At 45.7% G+C, this 19,062-nt stretch overlaps 1 protein-coding gene across 4 annotated transcripts in view; it reads right to left on the reverse strand.

The window, feature by feature from the left end:
- Positions 1-19,062, reverse strand: part of ITGA9 (integrin subunit alpha 9) — a 328,677-nt gene that overhangs the window by 17,805 nt on the left and 291,810 nt on the right. For all 4 annotated transcript variants that reach the window (XM_045536738.1, XM_045536741.1, XM_045536745.1 and 1 more), the window contains 3 exons: positions 15,894-16,019; positions 13,736-13,855; positions 10,069-10,170 (listed from right to left, as the gene is read on the reverse strand). In XM_045536738.1, coding sequence (XP_045392694.1) covers positions 10,069-10,170; positions 13,736-13,855; positions 15,894-16,019 — 348 coding nt within the window. The remainder of the gene's footprint in view (positions 1-10,068; positions 10,171-13,735; positions 13,856-15,893; positions 16,020-19,062) is intronic.

Below are 19,062 nucleotides of genomic sequence, written 5' to 3' on the forward strand. Positions count from 1 at the left end.
TCCTGAACCAACTCAAGGAAACCCACGGCTCCACAGAACGTGTTTTTAACACTGCAGCGGAATACTTTATAGTCCCTGTCCTAGGTCCTTCTCTCTCTCTTAGGTGATGATGAATCTTCTTGTCTATGGACACCAGCAAACTGTGAATTCTTATAGAACAAGGGCTTGAATGCACGTCTTCCTATCACCTGAACCAAAGCAGGGATTCACTACATGATTCATGAATGCACAAATTAATAAATTCAACATCCTTTCTGCCATTACATCAGATGAAACATGGATATGGTTCAGTCTGTAACAAAAGAGATGATGGGATTTGGAGCTGGAGTCTCCAAGTGTGATTATTTTCTCTCTACTTCAAAAATATATTGGCAAATGTTACTGATTTTGGGGGAGTCCTGGCCATCTATCCACCCATCTGCCCAGCCACCCACCCATCTGTCTGTCCATCTGTCCATCCATTCTGTCTGTCCATCTATCCTTTTACCCATCCATCCAACAAGTGTGTATGTAGCTCCAACTATGTGCTAGACAACTGTGGAGACTCATTGATGAATAAAACAGGCTGTCTTTGTCCTCATAGAACTTCCAGCTTCTTTCTATAGAATCCTGGCCAAGGTAGACAAATAAATGCAAAATTATAACCATGGAAAATGCCATAAGGGAGAGATTCATGGTTATAAAAGATTCTTAGAGAGGCCTGGGGGTCAGCAAAGAGTTCCCTGAGGAACTGCTTGAGCTAAGAGCTAAAGGACATGCAGAAGTTAACTAGCCAAAAAAGGGAGGGAAGATCATTCCAAGGAGAGGGAACAGCATGTGCAGAGCCCTGTTGGCAGCAGCGAGCTTGGCAAGGGTGAGATGCTGCCATCAGCCAGCGGGCTGGAGCAAACAGAATGAACAAGAAGCCACAAGAAGGTGTTCACAATGAGGCTGGAGAGAGAATTATATGCTTTACCGTAAGAGGAATGGGAAGCCAGTGGCGGGTGCTGAGCAGCAGAGTGATATGATTTGCCTTTTGCAAAGAGCACTCTAGCTGCAGAATGAATATAGATTAGCAGGGAGAACTGCCTGTGGAGGTACGAGGAACAAACAGCCCCAGTAAGAGGGTTGCAGCGGAAGTGCTTTCCCCAGGTAGATCCAGGCTGCTAATAAGAAAGGAGGTGGTGTGGAAATAGAAACCCGACTGAGGATGCAGGGGAGTCTGCTGGTTTCAGGGGAGTGGTTGTAGGGGTGGTGAGAGGCTGAGAGATAGGAAAGGCAAGAGTTCTGTCCAGCGAAGGAACGGACGACGGCATGGCACGGACCTTGGCTGGAGGGCTCACACACTGGATGCTAATTAACAAAACAGAAGAAAATGAGGAACACGCGGGTTTGTCTCAGGGGAGCCTTTGAGGCGGGCAGACATCAGGCTGGGGTGATGCAGGCCCAGATGCTGGGCACCCTGCCTGCTGCTGTAAAGTTTAACGCACTGAGATTGGCAAGCTGGTGTCAGGGAACAACAGTCTGAGGCAGCTGGTGAACCTGACCACAGCACTTGATTCACTTCTGTGTTTCTGGAAACTTTTATGTTCAGACCACAGCAAATATGCCTAATGTAACAGCTGGAAATGCCCAGGCCTGAGAATATGACCACAATGGGGGTACAGCTGGCCCAGGCCTCTGCTGGACAGAGGGCTTCCAGTGATGGAGGGAGGACAGCCCGGTCAACACCACCCAAGAGGAGATTCAACCCCAGATCCGGGCCGGCTAAAGGTCAATTACAACAGCAAGATGCTCTCTGCAGTCAACATCACACGCTTGTCTCAACAGAAGGAACAAAGTTACGTAAAGTAAAAAGTGGAAAGAGAAGAACATCTGGGACAATGAAATGACATTTCCACCTGCTTCTGATTACACCTAATAGCCAGTAGGGATGTGGGGGAGGGAGGAGGGACAAAGGCTGATGGGAGGTGGAAGAAATGTCCTCAGCAGACCCAGGTCTCAAGCTGCCGTAAGAACACAGCCTTCAGAAAGCCTTTCAGGTCAGGGGCACAGGGAGACTTACAGTGACGGTGTAAATCAACAGAAAATAAACTGTGCACTTGGCAAGATCAATACTGTTCAGTCTGTGCTGTGATAAACAGAGATGTCAAACACGCCCCATGTCTGCCAGGTGCCATGTTCCAGAAAGTCCTTGCTCTGTTAGAATTTGCAGAGGAATGAGGTGGGCTGGTGCTAATTCCTTTGTTATTAAAAATGGGGCCACATTTGTAGAGTACTTAGTAGGTGCTGGGCGCTATGCTGCAAGGGTTTCTATCTACTAGTCTGATAATCCTCACGACTGCCCTTCAGAGAGGGAAGACAAGGGAAGCTCGCTTACCTCCAGCTGTTAAGAATCAACAAGGAGTGTTGGTTCTCCTCATGACTGCATATCTGTGCAACTGGTTGAGGACCAGGACACACTGGGAAGAGTCCCAGAATCAACCGACCACAAAGTCTGAACATGATGTGCTTCTGAGGCCTTTAGAGCCCAGGGTCACTCCCAAGACAGAGGGTCAGCTGTTTACTACCCAGGACTGATTGCTCCCACCTGCTCCGAATGGCGCTCCCACTGTGTGTGGGTGCCGGGCCATGGCGCAGCACGGGCCAGAGGAGCAAGGGGTTAGACTTAGGGTGAGCCTGCGGCCAGTCTGGGCTCCTCCACCGACAAGCTGTGGGACGGCAGGCAGGTGCCTCAGCTACTTCTACAGGAAGTGGAAGTAGCAGCACCTAGTGCACAGGGCGATGTTAGAATGACAGGAGACAGTCACAGCACATCACAGGCACTGAGCAGATGTGAGCACCCCTATGACAGTGAGATCATTCAGTGCAATGAAACACAGACGCGCACACGGAGCAAAGCGCCCAAGGTTTGAGCGGAGAACATTTCCACGTGTGGCCGACACTCTTGGTCCTCTGACCGGATCCCCAGGGTCCCCTCTATTGGTTTGGCCTGCCCCACCCTCAGAGTTTGCATCCTTTCATTTCTAGCGGTTTGCATCTTTTTTAGAAGCCACTCATGCCAGGGTGCACGGAAACAGGTAAAGCAGCTTGGAGTTTACTCCCTCTGGGGAGGCCCCCAGCCAGCGACCACACAGCATCGGGAAAGTCCAGCTCCCTCGCTTCAAGGTGTGACAAACTCCAAAGTGTTACTGGTGCTCCAGAGTCCCCACAGGATCAGGTGGAGGCTGGGATGTCCCCTGAAATTCTCGCCCTTGCTTCCCTTCACTTCCTTCTAGGTCTTGCCAGAGGCAGCTCCTTAATGAACGACTTACACACCCTCATCTCAGGGCTTGTTTCTTGCGAACCCAGCCCAAGGCGCCACCTGACTTCATCTGGAATGCCCCACCTTCCCTGGTACACCTAGAACATTCCTTCAGGACTCATTCAGGGGTCACTCCTTCCATGAAGCCTGTTTTGACCTCTTCAGCCAGGCACGCTGAGCACACATGCATACTGCACCTCGGGGGTGTGCGTGTGGATGCATGCGCACGTGTGTGTGTTAACCAGTTTGGGGCTGTGGAAGTCTGGAGGGTAAAAGTTTCATCTTGTTCATACTTACTGGGGATACAATTAGTGTCTAGAGAAAGAATTTGACAGGCTGGGCAACCTTGTTTTGAAATACAACCTTCCAGAGCGGTGCTCTCCTTGGACGCCAGGAGTGCAGGTCCAGTGCAGGGGTGCCGAGGCCACCAAGGGAAAATGAAGATATAAACTGGGGAGTCCCAGGAACCCCACCCCTGATTCAACCAAAGCATTATTTCAATTTAGAAATGGGTTCTATTATTTAAAAATAATAATGATAATCATAATGATACCTGGAAACCTTTGATTTAGGGTAAGCTGGTCATGACTTGATGGTTGGGGGGAGACTCATTTTTCATTTGGTTCATCCTCTCCTCATCCCTTTTTGCAGTGATAGCCACGATTAACCAAGCACCCGACTGGAAGTGCCATGCACGGAGCTTTACGCCAAGGTGTCGTCTGATCCCTCCCTACCCTTCAGGACAGGTATTCCCCACATGCCGCTAGCACTGGTCACCACAGCTTCACTGTTGCAGATCTACTGTCCACTTCTGTCTCCTCCGCCACCATTACTCCTGCCAGGTGACAGTCACAGCCTTCTAACAAGTTCCTTATTTCTACCCATTCCGTCTACAATCCACTGTCCACACAGTAGCCTGTGAGTTTTACAGAATATTCATTGGATAATGCCATTCCCTGCTCAAAACAGAAGCTATCTGTGGCCTTCCTTTGTAACTGCCCAGTGGTGTTACCTGGCGTGGACGCTGCCTATGTCTTCCATCACGGTTCCCTGCACCGCTCACCAGGTTCCTGCTGCCCTGGTCTTTCAGTGCCTCAAACATGCCAAGCCATCTGCGTCTTCATATATCTTTCCCCCCAACTTAGACACTGTTCCCCTTGCTTGGCAATCTAATTCCTTCTCACCTATCAGGTCTCAGCTTCCTTGGAGAAACATTCCTTTGACCCCCGATCTAAAGCAGGTTACACCCTCAGGACTAGCCTCTACTGTAAATAAAACCCTATGTGCATCCTTGCTGACTGCCCGCTGCCCCTCAGCTCCGGGAGGGCAGGACCGTGTCTGGCCCTTAGCACACCCTCAATTTATATCCCTCAAATGAATAAGCAAATAATGACCATTACAATATAGGACTCATGTGTTTGAGATTTTTCTCAATTCCTGATGTTCAAAGCTTAATTCTTACATGTGGGGGTGGTGGGGGAGAAAGAACTGCCTGCACCTTCTGCTGATGTGCAAGGTGGGGGTGGCGATGGCCTCCCAACCCTCCTCTCAACCCTACACCTCAACGGAACCTGAGGTTCAAGGGGGAAAATTCTATTGTCATATGGAACATGATTTTAAATGTAATTGGCCACATAAATGGTAAAGAACAAGTCATAGTCTATTTCCTGACAGTAAAAACTGTAAACTTTGCATCTAGAAGCAGTACAACAAAGGAACAATAAGTGGCATCTTTTGGAGTAACCTTTGTTTGCCATGTTAGAAAATACCCCCTCTGGGCCGGGCGCGGTGGCTCACGCCTGTAATCCTAGCACTCTGGGAGGCCAAGGCGGGTGGATCGCTAGAGGTCAGGAGTTCGAGACCAGCTCTGAGCAAGAGTGAGACCCCGTCTTTACTAAAAATAGAAAGAAATTATCTGGCCAACTAAAAAACATATATATATAGAAAAAAAAATTAGCCGGGCATAGTGGCGCATGCCTGTAGTCCCAGCTACTGGGGAGGCTGAGGCAGTAGGATCGCTTAAGCCCAGGAGGTTGAGGTTGCTGTGAGCTAGGCTGACGCCACGGCACTCACTCTAGCCCGGGCAACAAAGCAAGATTCTGTCTCAAAAAAAAAAAAAAAAAAAAAGAAAGAAAATGCTCCCTCTGGTCTTTGGCTGGGGCAGGGGGAGGGCAGCATCAGGCACGGGTACGAAGGGGCAGTTCACCTGCTGGGAGGGCTGAGGAGACGCTCGGGTGTGCTGGGCAGGGGCCGGCGCCTGCTCTTTCTGTAGGAGCTTCCTACTGGCATCGCGGAACCCTCTCAACAACTCCAGGAAGCAGGAAGCAGCTTTCCCATGTTATGGACAAAGAAACTGAGGTTCCCAGAGCTTACTGGACACCCAAAATCACACAAGATGCAGGGGAGATGGAATTTGAATCCAGGATTTTCTTTGACTTCCTGAAAGAGCCAACACAGAATTGAGCCTAGATGGCTTCAGAGAACATGAAGTTGGACCTTGCTGCTCTGATCAATGAGTGCTTGACTGGGGAGGTTTGTTCAGAAGCGAAAGCTCGGCTTGCAGTCACGAGGCTCCATTCTGGGGTCTGGCTAGACTGAGAAGGGAGAGTCCCGGCTGGAACGAGGAGAGCCGGGTTCGGTCTGAAGGAGCTGGCTGGCTCCACGGGCACCTGTGCGGCTTTAACAGAGATGCTTTAAAACAAGTCAATTATTTTCTTTCCATCCTGGATAGCTCTGCATTTGCCTGGGCCCCTTCATCCAAAAGGGCTCAGTGCCTTCCCATGTGACCAAGTGGATGCAGGGAGGTAGGGAAAACCACCAGGCTGGGAGCCAAAAATTTTGGATCCAACCCTTGTCTTGGCCACTGTGAGCTCTTGGGCAAGTGATTTCTTCTACCCAGGTGTCAGAGCCCTTCATCCACTAGAAGAAAGGACTCAGCGGTCCTAACCCAGGAAGGGCACAGTGGGATCCCTGGGGACTTCTCTCCCCATGTGTAGGGTAAGGGATGCACATGGCATTTTGGGTTTCCTGAGGGAGGTGAATTCCTCTCCTGTGGCAGAGGATTAAGGGCCCCAAACATGTGCCCTGTCACACCAGCAAGGAACCATCACTCGTTCATGTGTATTATTTCTTAAAACAAAACAAAGCAAAAAGCACAAACACTCCTCAACCACCTTTGGACAAAGCTTTTCATGTTCTCTCCTTAAGACTGCAGCTTGCCCAGAAAATTGCCACCAAAAATGTGTCTACGTGATTCAACTAAGACTCTGGCTCAGATGGGAGTTCAAGAAGAGCCAGAGGTTGGCTGGCCCCATGCTGACCCTCACTATAGGAGGAGACCCCACTTCCATTGCTGGGGATCCCACCACATGGAGTTGGGGGGGATTCTCAGGTAAGGCAGGGCTCCTCCTCCCCACTACAGTGACCTGCTCTCCCTGGGGGTCCTGGTCCCCAGGGACAGGAGCCTAACCTCAGCAGCGTCCTGCCTGACTCCCGGACAGGAGGTGGAGGGAAGCCAGGGACAGCTGTGCCCAGTACCCAGGGTACCAGGCCAGACGTCCTATAGCTGGACCCAGCCTGGATCCCCCAGGTTGCTGGACCACTCTCATATCTTCAGGCTGCTTCTGCAGCCTTCCTGGCAGCTCTGAGAGCTACTGACCCATTCTGATTTTGCTGAAGCAAAATAGATACAGTCTTTCCTGTTTGCACCTAAGATCTCAGTCTGGTGCACACTTCACATGGCAGCAGCTTACCTACTCATTTGTGGACTTACTCATTTATCATATATTCTGCTATTTGAAATATCAATAAAATACCAAGAATTCATGCCAGCTTCTTATACAGACTGAGAAGGGAGGCTGGGGCAGTATCTCACAGTAACAGAGCCAATTCTATAAAGTCTTGGTTTGCCTGGGGGGAGTTTCTGGCCTCCATTGTTGGCAATGATTCTTAAAATATGGGGTACTTGAGTCTTTTTCCTCATTTGTGGGCTTCAGTGGCCAATTCAAGGGTCAGGCACGCCCCCCCCAAACCCCTCAATATCATCTGAAACCTTTCTACGGCTGCATGAGTAGGTATAAACGTCTCTGGAGCCTACTCAAATTTTCCTTCTCAAGTAGCTCTCTGAGATGAATTCCTTCTCTTTATAAGGGCCAGCTTTCCAGGGCACGATTAGCTATGTTCCTCTTGCTCTTCATTTTTATTATTTTTGTGGGCCCCAACCAGCACTTTCTGACCTTTCCCCCCTTGTCCGCTACTTACTCCCTGAAAAGTATTAATAAGTAGAATTGGGTTGAATATGAAATTCAACATAACATTGGCACCTCGCAGCCAGCACTCTCATTCTGCAGTCGCACAAATCTCACCTGGAATTCTCAGGTTTGGGTCTGTCGGAAGCCAGGAAAGGTTGTTGTGATTGGTCTTGGACACGTGCTAATGTGCTACCTGGGAAGTACTTTGGAGCCAGCCATTAATAAACAAGGCAAATGCCTCAAGAATCTACAATATATTTCTATCCACCCAAATGCTCTGTAAAGCACTGCTTGGACCATGGCATAAAAGACAACGAATCACAGGAAAATTATTTGATTTACCTATCAGTTAAATTTACCATTGTGTACACATTATATGGCTAAAAATCAGATTGTTTTCCTCTTCTCACCCACCCCTGCTTCATACCAGACACAAGTACATTTCTTGTTCCTTTCAAGGGCATAATAATTTGGTGCTTAATCCAAAATCTTGTGAAATTTTGCCTGACTTAAATTCGGTGGCTGGCCTCTATGGAAATTCCCCTTCAGACGGAGGGTTGTCAGAGAGCCAGGCGTTCAGAAGAATTACACAGGAAAGAACATGTTTGTTCTAAAAAGGCAAACCTTCCTACTCAGAAAAGATTTTCTTTTTTTTTTCTGCCAGGAAAATTGAGAACAACAGATTGTAGAACTTCATCTTAACTCACGGATTGAAAAGACAAAGTCATGGAAAGAAAAGAAGGGACACTGTGGGATTCCTGTGTATGTTAAATTTTTCTTGGGAGCACTAAAAAAAATAAAATAAAAGCCAGCCTCTTCCCAACAACTCTTGATAATGAAAATATCACCACAGTGCTCAAAATGAAACAGTAATTAATGGAAGTGGCATTTTGGGGGAGTACAGATGATTCAGAAGCCAACTACGGGATGTTAAGCAATGTCTTCCTGGATCCCACAGCTTCGTCCTCTAATCGAAGGCAACGTGCCCAGAGATATTTTTTCATCTACACAAGGGATTCCACGTGTAGAAAACCTGTCAATTACTTCCATCAGCTCTTACTTGGTAACACTGTGGTCTACCAGAACCTTCTAACCCTCTCGTGTGGGCCATGTATTACATAATTCTATAAAACTTTTTGACCAGAACTATGACAATGAGCAGGGGGCCCCCCTCTCTCTTTCATTTCCTGGGTGAAGGACTGAATTAGCAGTTAAATGGCCAGCAGGCAGGGAGGAAAAGGTAAAAGCCAACTCCAAATATTTGATCTGCCAGAAAAACTGACCCTAAGTAGTGAACCACCCAGCATGATTCCCTTCAGTTTCTACTATCAGAATCAGTTCTTGGACAACCTCTCCATGTGAATAGTGCAGTAAGGGCTACATGTGACTCTCCTTCCCGGCACTGAGCATGGAAGGCCCAGCCCCTCTTGCAGTGCCAACACCCCTGAATGGTCCCATTCAGGGGTTCACATTCATCCCGAACTTGCTGATGTTCTTGTCTCTTGCTCACCAGAAACAGAAGCAGGACTGAGATTTTTATGGAAGGGTTGGGAAGGATTTATTTTCTATAGGAACCCTTCCCAACCCTTATTAAGAGTGGGCTGTGGTCTGATCCCCACTCTGACATTTTGACATGTGGTGTCTCCATTGCTTTCGGAGCATAAGGGAACAATCTTTTCTAAGTACATCATCTTTATGAATTTATCTGTTTGCAAATTTCTCACAGCAACACTGACTCTTCCAAAAGAGGGTAAGTCTCCCTTGAGAGAAGCCCAAATCCGTGGAAGGGGGTGCAGAAAGGCAGCACTGTTGCACGGCTCATTGGCAAAAGCAGTTCCTAGGCTGCTGTCTCCCCTTCTATTCCCCTAGGGTCTGAGTGTGGGTGTCAAGCAAAAGACGAGCCCTCTCCACTCCCCCAGGAACAACAATAAAAGGCAGTAAAATTCTAAGGCCACATTTTCCCTCCAGCCTCTCCCACACCCCCACATCTGAGCCTCGTGGTTCACTGCACCCTCCCCTATCTCTGAGGCCTGCACGCCAACTGCATTTGATGGATGAGACGGGGGTAGGTAGAGGGTGAAAGAGAAGTTTCTAGGTCTTGGCAGTTTGGATGTGACCTCTCCAATTTGTTCAACTTGTTTTTAAAAACCCAGTGTTTATCCATGGAGCAATGTGATTGGGAAGGCAGGTGAGGTTTCAGGGAAAGGTCTAAGAAAGATAAAAATAGTCCCGGCTTCAGAGTGGAAATCCAAGCTCTATCAAGGGTCCTTCCAGATTATTTTTCCTTTGGCCAATCATAGCAGGAAACTTTCACATAATGATGGCATCCTGAAGAACAATGCTATTATAATAAGAAAAACCATAGAAGTTCTCCATGGGGGCCTGGAAGCCAAGGCAGGCATAGTCTTGGGTCTACCACAAACCCAACATCTTGGCTCAGGGACTGTCTTTATCCTCAAATCCCAGCTTCAAGTCTCCAAGTCGCCCAGCTTCCCTCGCCCTCTGGGGAGGGCTGTCCCGGGGAGGCTGACTCACCATCATCTCTTCTGGGTTCCCGTTGGCTATTTCCACCACCCTAAGGGTGGGATCCACCTTCACCTTGGCTCGGGCCATGAACTGGATAACAGACGAACTGTCCTACGGAGGAAATAACACAACTTGCTGTAAGATTTTTCAATGATAATGGCTGGGTCTTGAGAGGGACTGGGTAGAACCGAAATTCCAAGACTCCATACAGCCCAGACAAAAATTTTATCACTGAACTAGATACCTCTGCATCCCAGGCACCCACATAAACATAGACTTCTAGGGTCTCTTTTGAGAATTCTTTCAGATCGTAGTGGATGCTGAGAAACTATGGAATTTTCCAGTAATCAAAACATGCAAGCTTTTGTGCTGTGATTTACAAGTGGTAAGAGCCAGATATTTGGATATTGATACTGACATGTTCACAAAGAGTTGAGGATAAATAAAGCTGTTTAATTGTACACAACAAATCCAGGCCTGGCATTCTACAGAAGGCATCTGATCTGAATTTTACAGGCATCTTCCTGCCCTGACCACAACCCTCCAACCCTTCACGTGAGTTATTTTAACTCCTTCTTTGCTCTTAAATGAAGTTGTTTTGGGATCAAAGCCAGCTAACACTGAAAGAGGGTACCTGATGGAAAGATGAGGAAGGGGGAACATCTTATTTATAAATTAAGCCTAAGGAGAAAGGGGACTGGGGGGATACATCTAAGATTCAGGAATTGCCCACCACCCAGAGGTAGTCAGAAACTTTGCTGTAGGCTCTGATTCAGAGCCACCAATCCAAATAATGAGAAAATGGCTCCAAAGCAGGGATGGAGAAGCACTTTGGAAGAAGACAGGGACTGGCAAAACTGTGGCCTAGGGAGGAGCCAGCGGTACAGGTGGTGCTGCGTTGATCACGGAGCGGAGGGGCAGCCTGGCTCCCGCCTCGGGAAAAGGAGGCAGAGAGCTGGCACATTTGGCCTCCACCCATGGGGGTGGCCGGGCACTGCCAGCCTGGTGCCTTGTGGGACCCCCCCCATCTGCTCAGCTTGTCTGCCATACAAGGAGGCTCACACTCAGATGCCAGCTTTGACACACTTCTGGCTAAACCTACAAAAAAACAGGAAAGTGGAAGACTTTGACCCTATAGAAAACAGTTCCAATGAGGCCCTTTGCTCATCTCCGCCAAAGAAACCACAAAGACCTCCCCGGGATGGCACACAAGGATGCCAGTTTGTGTACTTTACCTGGGAGTCATGCACAAATTATTGTTCTTTTTTTAAACAACCATAAAACATACTTTAAATGCTTCTGGGAAGCTTGTCATTCAAAGGAATTGCTCCAGTTAGCTTACCTAAAGCAGTAGATAATTTTGTATGCAAATAATCTTTTACCAATTTAATGGTTTTATAAATTTGTGGTTTTATGTATCAGGGAACACTGTATTTTCAGCCTTGAATACTAATAATCTTGGATATTAGTAATGATAATAGTAACAATAATGATGACGATAACTGTCAAAGTTAAAGGCCGAGCAAACCAGGAGCCTGTTACGGGACAGGCCCCCTGTGGTGACAGAATCAGTAAAGAAAGGCGTATGGACTAGAAGAAGAACATTTTCAAAGACATCTGAATCCTCTGATGATTTTAAAAATCAGATCCTACATTTCAAATGAAAACTTGTTAAGGTCAAAACAATAAAACCTCAAATTCCCTTGTCTGGGGCCAGATCTTGAGGTCAAAAGGAAAATAAACACAACAGCAGGCCCGGGCAAGCCACAAGGCTGGCGCTGCTCCACGTCCCTAGGGAGGCCTGGAGCCACGCGGGCTTGACTCCCCGAGGGAGGCTGTGGCTGGCTTCAGGGGGACCAGTGCTCTGCATGTCAAGCTCCAGGAGCAGCTGGGGCCCCATCTGGCTTCCAGGCCGGCTTCGTTCTACGCTTTCCTCTGCACCTGGAGTTTCTGCTCGTTTCTGCTGAAAGCGCTCTCGGAGAATGATCCTCCAGGGCCTCCTACGACACCCTACAGCTTTCCGCTCTCTTGCCTGGGGCTCTACTGGTCTGGCTGGCCCATGGGGACAGCAGTCACTGGGACATATTCCTTGGCGAAAGGTTGCCAGAAGAGAAATGTGGAAGAACCAGCTGCAGAGCTGCACGCAATCAAATTAAGTGCAAATGACTGAAGTGCAAGCAGCAGCTCTCTGCATTGAGGGCAAAGGAGACGTCAGAGTGGCTTTGGGCCATCGGGTGCCAACATCAGGGCTCTGTCAATAGTGGCAAATGTGGCACAGGCAATGAAACCATCTACAGTGCCATTTGTCAAGAAGATGGAAAGGACAGGTAGGTATGCACAATCACAGTCCTTCCAACCTGACCTGGGAACCCATGCCAGGAAGGTACATCCTGTGACACAGGGCTTCTAGGCTCCCTCCTGGAATCAGAGGATAGCCAGTGGCGCTCTAATTCATGCCAGGTCCCCCTCTAACACTGTCCTTTATGACGGGAGAGCTGCAACAGGGAAGCGCTGCTGTGTGAGCCCAACTTGCCCTAAACCAGTTTCCTTCCAGAGCAAGCCAGGGAAACCAGGACTGTGCACAGCCCTCCTCGGGTGTGTGGGGGCTGTGACAGCTACAGATAGACAACGGAAAAACATCCCCAATGCCTGCATCTTCTCAGGTCAGCATGTCACTGCTGTGCCTGTTTAAACATAACCATGGAGTGACTTTTCTAAGGATATTTATTCACACATTGATGGGTTTATGTAGATTAACACATTCAGTCTTTCCAAAGAAAAATAAATAGAATCCCTGTGGCTAGCATACATATTTTGTTTTATCTTCACTGCAATTATTTTTATAGCAACTTGTTGGAAGTGGCTTCTCATACTCAGTAGCTCTTATCTTAAAATAAATCATAGTAAATTTGTATGATTCTTCAAGGGCCGCCAATTCACTGATTGGGGTGTTTTTTATGAACCACTTTTGATAAGCTCATAATAACAAAGTGACCTGAGGGTGAAAAGTTGGGCTTTTTTGAAACAAGGTGTCATCTAAACTAGGAATCATGGGTCAAATCTGGCCCTCTGCCTGTTATTATCCAATAAAACTTTATCCAATAAAGCCATGCCCATTCATTTGAGTATTGACTATGGCTGCTTCCACAGTACAATGGCAGAGTTGTGTCGTTGCAAGACCTGTAAAGCCTAAAATATTTTCTACTGGATTTTTACAGAAAAGGTTTGCCAACCCTTAATCTAAAGCATGGTCCTCAGACCAGCAGTATTGGCATCACCTGGGAGCTTGTCAGAACTGCAGAATCTCAGACTATACCTCCAACGAATCTATGTTTTTTTTTTAACAACTCCATACTTCTGATGCAAGCTAAAGTATAAGAAACTTAAATGTGCAAACACCTGAGGAACTTGCTAGAATAAAGATGTTGATTCAGTAAGTCTGGGGTGGAGCCCAAGATTCTGTACTTCTAACAAACTCCCCTGCTGCTACTGCTGGTGGTCCTCGGACCACGCTTTGAATAGCAAGGGTCTGGTATTTTCCTCCAGCATCGTCTAGCAGCAGAATTACCAATGGCACTTGCCAGAAAAGTTTTAAAAGGGGCAGCCAGAGTGTCATAAGGAAACCAATTCAAATGCTTTTAAATCTATGCTGAGGATACAGTTCCTTAGGACTTACCTTCTTCAGTATTTCTGTGTTCAGCAGCATGTAAATGTCTATAGTACGACTTTCTTCTTTAGCAAGAGCACTAAGGTTACAGTGCATCGTCAGGCAAGAAATTCCTGGTTTTTCACAGTCCTTAGAAGAAAAAGCAGAGTGGTATTAAGAAGAAAGACAAATCCATAGCAATTTATAGAGCAGCAGGGCTCCATGAGCTTCTATCTATTCTGGTGACTAAGGCAATTCCAGGCTGATGAAAGCCACAGGAAGATGCAATCACTCTCTCTCACCACCAGAGGGCATTGGAGGGATTTCCCACCTGGCGGGCACCAGAGCCTGCCCTCAAGTCAAACAACACTGGGAGAAGGTACCCTGTTTTTTCCCACCAAAAAATCGGATTTCACAAGGAGAAATAATTGTTTTTAAAAAGAAACACATTTACATTCTGTATTCCGAAAGCATTCTTACAAGTTTGAACATAAGACATATCTTCTACGTTATGCAATTTCTGCCTGTGCAGTGGCAAATACACTTTCATGCCCATTTTTAGGTCAGGTAAATCACAGCAGTAAGAAGTCATGTGACGCTTGTTCAAGAAAACACATAAGTTACAATAGGAATGTAAATTCCAATTTAAGTTACAAAACAGGGAATGTTTTTCTTTTGTCATGTAGGATCCAAAATGTATACACATATCTTTGTGCTGTTTCATGTGTAGAGTAAAATTTTCAGCCAGACACAGAGTCATAATTATCAAACAACTAGATATCACCATATCTAACAATTCTAAGGGCTTTTAAAAATAGATGTGTTATCCTTACTATGTATGTGAAAAAATCCCACTGTTTCAAGTGGCAAGCAGTCACACTTCTCCACGGGGGAAGAGTGTGAGGAAGGAAATGACACACATGAGATGTGCCTGGGCTGAAATGAGGAGCTAAAGAAATATAACCAAAGATACAAAGAAAGGAGGCTTCGGAAAAGTGTTAGGATTCCATCTTCAATACTTTCACTTTTTAAAAAATACAGTAAATAGAACAAATCTGAAGTGTACATCTTTATAAATTTTTACATGTTTATACCTGGAGAACAACCACCCTAAGATGTAGAACATTTCCAGCACCTAGGCAGGTTCCCTCGTGCCCCATCCTTTCAGCATTCCTCCAGAAGTTACCACTATCCTGACCTCCATCACCACTGATCAGTTTTTGCTATGTCTAAGCTTCTTATAAGTGAAATATTATAATATGTGACCTTTTTTTCTCTAGCTTCTTTCACTAAATATTATGTCTGTGAGATTCATTCATGTTGTTGTGTTAGCAGTAGTTTGTTATTTTTCATTGCTACGTAATATTCCAGTGTGTGTATATACCACAATTGTTTACTCATTCTCTTGTTGATGGATATTTGGATTGTTACCAGGTTTTAGCTGTTATAAGATTGCTGTGAACATTCTTGCCCATGTTTTTGGGAGACATGAGCACTCATTTTTCTTGGGGATATACCCAGGAGTGGAATGGCTGGGTCACAGGATACATATATGTTTTGTTTTAGTAGATACTGCAAAACAGTTCTCCAAAGCGCTATTATATAAGAATCATCATTCTAATTTAGACTCATACTAGTAGGAGAAACATTCGACTTTGCACTTGGTGGGTTGCAAAGATTTTCCTTTTGCCAGGCAATAGAATTTGGAATGTAAATTTAGCACTTTGAGTCTGGGTGCAGTGGTTCACTCCTGTAATCCAAGGCAGGAGGATTTCTTGAGGTCAGGAGTTCAAGACCAGCATGAGCAAGGACCCCATCTCTAACAAAAATAGAAAAAATTAGCCAGGCACAGTGGCACATGCCTATAGTCCCAGCTACTCAGGAGGCTGAGGCAGGAGGATGGTTTGAGCCCAGGAGTTTGAGGTGGCAGTGAGCTATGATGATGCCATTGTACTCTACCCAGGGTGAAAGAGTGAGACTCTGTCTCAAAAAAAAAATTTTAGCACTTTGATTGAAACCTCAGACTGCAAACTATAAGTTGACCACAGTTTTTGTGCCTTTATAATAAGTCAATTGATTAAAACCAGATTTGGGGAATATTAAATATCAAATAGAAAACTGGCTTCTAATCTCTTGTCTTCCTAGTGAGGACCACCCGTGTTACCCCAGCCACTAAGGAAATCCTTACCAAGACTTTTCTTCCAGACTTTGTGAAGAAAGCAAATATTGTGTGGAAGATATTTTCTTGTTCTTGAGGGATGATGCAGGGGGTTGGGTTTTTCTGGAAAGAGCAGTTTCCCTTCTCTTGGCCCACCTGAAAATGAAGAGAGGCCTGTCAGAGTGGTCAGTCCCAAGGATGGACCATGATCCCAGAGTCCCTACTGTCAAGGCAGTAGCAGTAGAGCCCGAAGTCACATTTTCCCCTTGTCCATTCTCCAGTGGACAACGATGGCTCAAAGGCTGAAAGGCAGAAGTTATAGCATCAACAGGGCTAAACAATAGAAAATGTGGATCTTAAGACCCTAAATAATTAAGATGAGATGGCACACAACACAGAAATGAAATGCGACTAGGAAATAGTAAGGCTTAAGGAACAAAACAAACCTTACACTCCATGGTTTCCAAAGCACATTTACACACATGCTTATGGCAATTCTTGTCTGGATGAGGAAAATGAGACTCCAGTCACTTGTCAACAATCATAGAGTCAAGAACCCAGGTCCTGAACTCAGGTCTTCTGAGACCAAGCCTTATGGGTGATCTACTACCAGAGGTTTTCAAACTGTTCCATGGAGCCCCCAGGGTGCAGTAAAACCCCTTAGGAGTCCTCCCAGAGAGAGAGAACTGAGAGTAAGCAGGACAGCTCTGGGTTCAGGCAGAGCTTCAACCACATATGATGGCATATAAAACCAGGGTTCTACTACCAAGAAATAGCTGAACCACCACTACGCTGAGCCAGACAGGATCTTCCATGCCCAGTGAGCTCTTGGTGACTTATCTGATTTTGCTTCTGACAGCAATGACAATGGTGTTGAACAACATCAACATTAACAACAAAACAAAATAGTGTGTAGCCTTTCAAGTTGATTTTCTTAAGAACAGCACTCTTTTTGATGCCTAAACTAAGGAACTGTTGAAAAAACTGAATCTTTCTGTATCATCATATCATATTGGTTGTAGCTGAAGACTGGACAGAATGTGAGGTAAGACCAGAAAATTAATAATTTGTAATTCATAATGTAGTGTGTTTATAATCCCATTGCTAATCAGAATCATCTGTTTCTTTAATGCCCTTGAGTGAAATATAGTGTGTTTGAATTTATTCAAGAATGTTTCAACTTTTCATTTGCGGTAGAGAGCAAGGTTTAAAATTTTTACATGAAAGTTCTAACTTAAGCTAATACTACTAATCTTTTAATAAAGAACTATGAAACAAGACCACTGAAATGTGCTCAATTAACCTCTATTTTGTCTTTGATCTGAACACATTCCAGTATTTACTATATATGTCTGAAAATAAGGAGATGAAGGTTTATTTCCTCAAATTAACTAATAGAAAAGAGAATACTGCTTTTAAAAGTTTCTCATATTTTGGGACTTATTGTCCTTTAAATGTCTCTCATAATTTGAGATTCTCTCAATTACTTTATTTGAACTACAAAATTTGGGGAAAAAACACTCTAGCCTGCAATGGTCTCAATCAACATTGGTTTTGGATGATTTTAAAGGTCACTAAAGGGAAGTTATGGAAATGAGGCAATGAGCTTTAATGAATATTTGGTGATTATTCCCTGGGTGCAATTGTTGAAAGTTGTCATAAATATTTGAAAGCTCATTTTGGAAAGCAATACGTAAGCTGATTATGTGGTGAGGAGCATGAATATTCAATTGTAAGAAAAATGAGAAAAACAACTGCTATAATGTTATGCAAATGGATATTTGTGTATTGCAATAAAATTTCAGCATCAAATAGCATCAAACATGGATTCACAGAGTTCTGCATCTCCTATAAACCAGACAAATTGAAGATGATATATTCTGGAAAATTACTGACTAGAAAAGTGGCTTAGTAATGATACACATTGATCTCAAAAGATGCACATTTGAATCAAGTTATTTCATGAAACGTGAGAATGAAGAGAGAGTAATATGATAAATATATTCTTACATGATTTTAAGTATGCAACTACATGATTAAGTTCAATATTATACGTAGATAGTTGACTATTTAATTCATTTTCCTAACTTTTTTATTGAGGTAAAATTCACATTCACTCAAATGTACAGAGTTTAAGGATTTGACTGATGAATTTTGATAAATGAAATCATCCAGCAACCCCCCCCCATGAAAGGACAGCACATGTCCATCACTCCAGAAAGCTCCTCCAGCTCCTTTCCAGTCAATTCCCACTCCCCACCTCAAACCCAACCACAGTTCTGATTCCTAATAAGTTGGCAAAAAAAAAAATTGTTAAATTTGCCTCATTAGGAGAGCAGGACGTGTGCTGTTTGGGGCTTACTCTACGCTTAGGCATATGCAGAGTATTGCGGATGGAAGACATCTGTGTTCACTGGGCATTTGAGAACATGAACATGCATACTCATGCTCTTAATCCCCATCATTTTTTCACTCTGAAGCCTGGGGGTCTCCACATCCCCCGCTTGTCTTCTGGAGTGGACATTTGCTGATAGGCCACTGGAAAATGATCTTCCTCAGCCCTGTGGCATGCACACCCTGTTATGATTATCAGGCCTGGCCACCCAAACACATTTGGTCTGGGTTTAGAGAAACAGAACCTGAGTCTTGCGGGACACATTCATCCCTAATTAAAATCAGGGGTGGGGGCAGAGTTCTTCTTTGCTCTGCAAATTGGGGCTTTAGGTTTCCAGGCAGGGAGAGGAAGCTCGGAAACAGAGCCCCAACCCAGCCAGCCTCACAAGTGTGCTTCGAGTGTGAGGAGCTGGTGCCGTCCTCTGGCCACAAGACGCCTGCAGAGATGGGTAGGGGGCTGGGAATGGCAGGGCCAGGGCCTCAGTGTCAGTGACAAGGGCCAGAGTCATGGCTCCGAACTTAGTTTTCCTCTTCCACTGGGAGCTTCTGGGGTGGTCCGTGAACAGGGTAATGACGATGATGTGATGTGATGTGATGCGATGTGACACTTAATCTGCCCCCAGTGGAATGTGGAGAAGGGAAGTGGAGACTGAGTCGGCGGTGAATGAAAATCTTGGCCAGTTGTGCTCCCGACTGTGGTTACATGGGAATCACTTCAATCAGGGAAAGCAACGTTTTTCTGGGAGGTTCAGGGTGGTCCCCTTTCAAAGGGAGACGGAAGGCTGCTGGTGCTGCAGGAGTCAGA

This window comes from Lemur catta, chromosome 1, assembly GCF_020740605.2.
Source record: "Lemur catta isolate mLemCat1 chromosome 1, mLemCat1.pri, whole genome shotgun sequence".
NCBI classification, from domain to species: Eukaryota; Metazoa; Chordata; class Mammalia; order Primates; family Lemuridae; genus Lemur; species Lemur catta.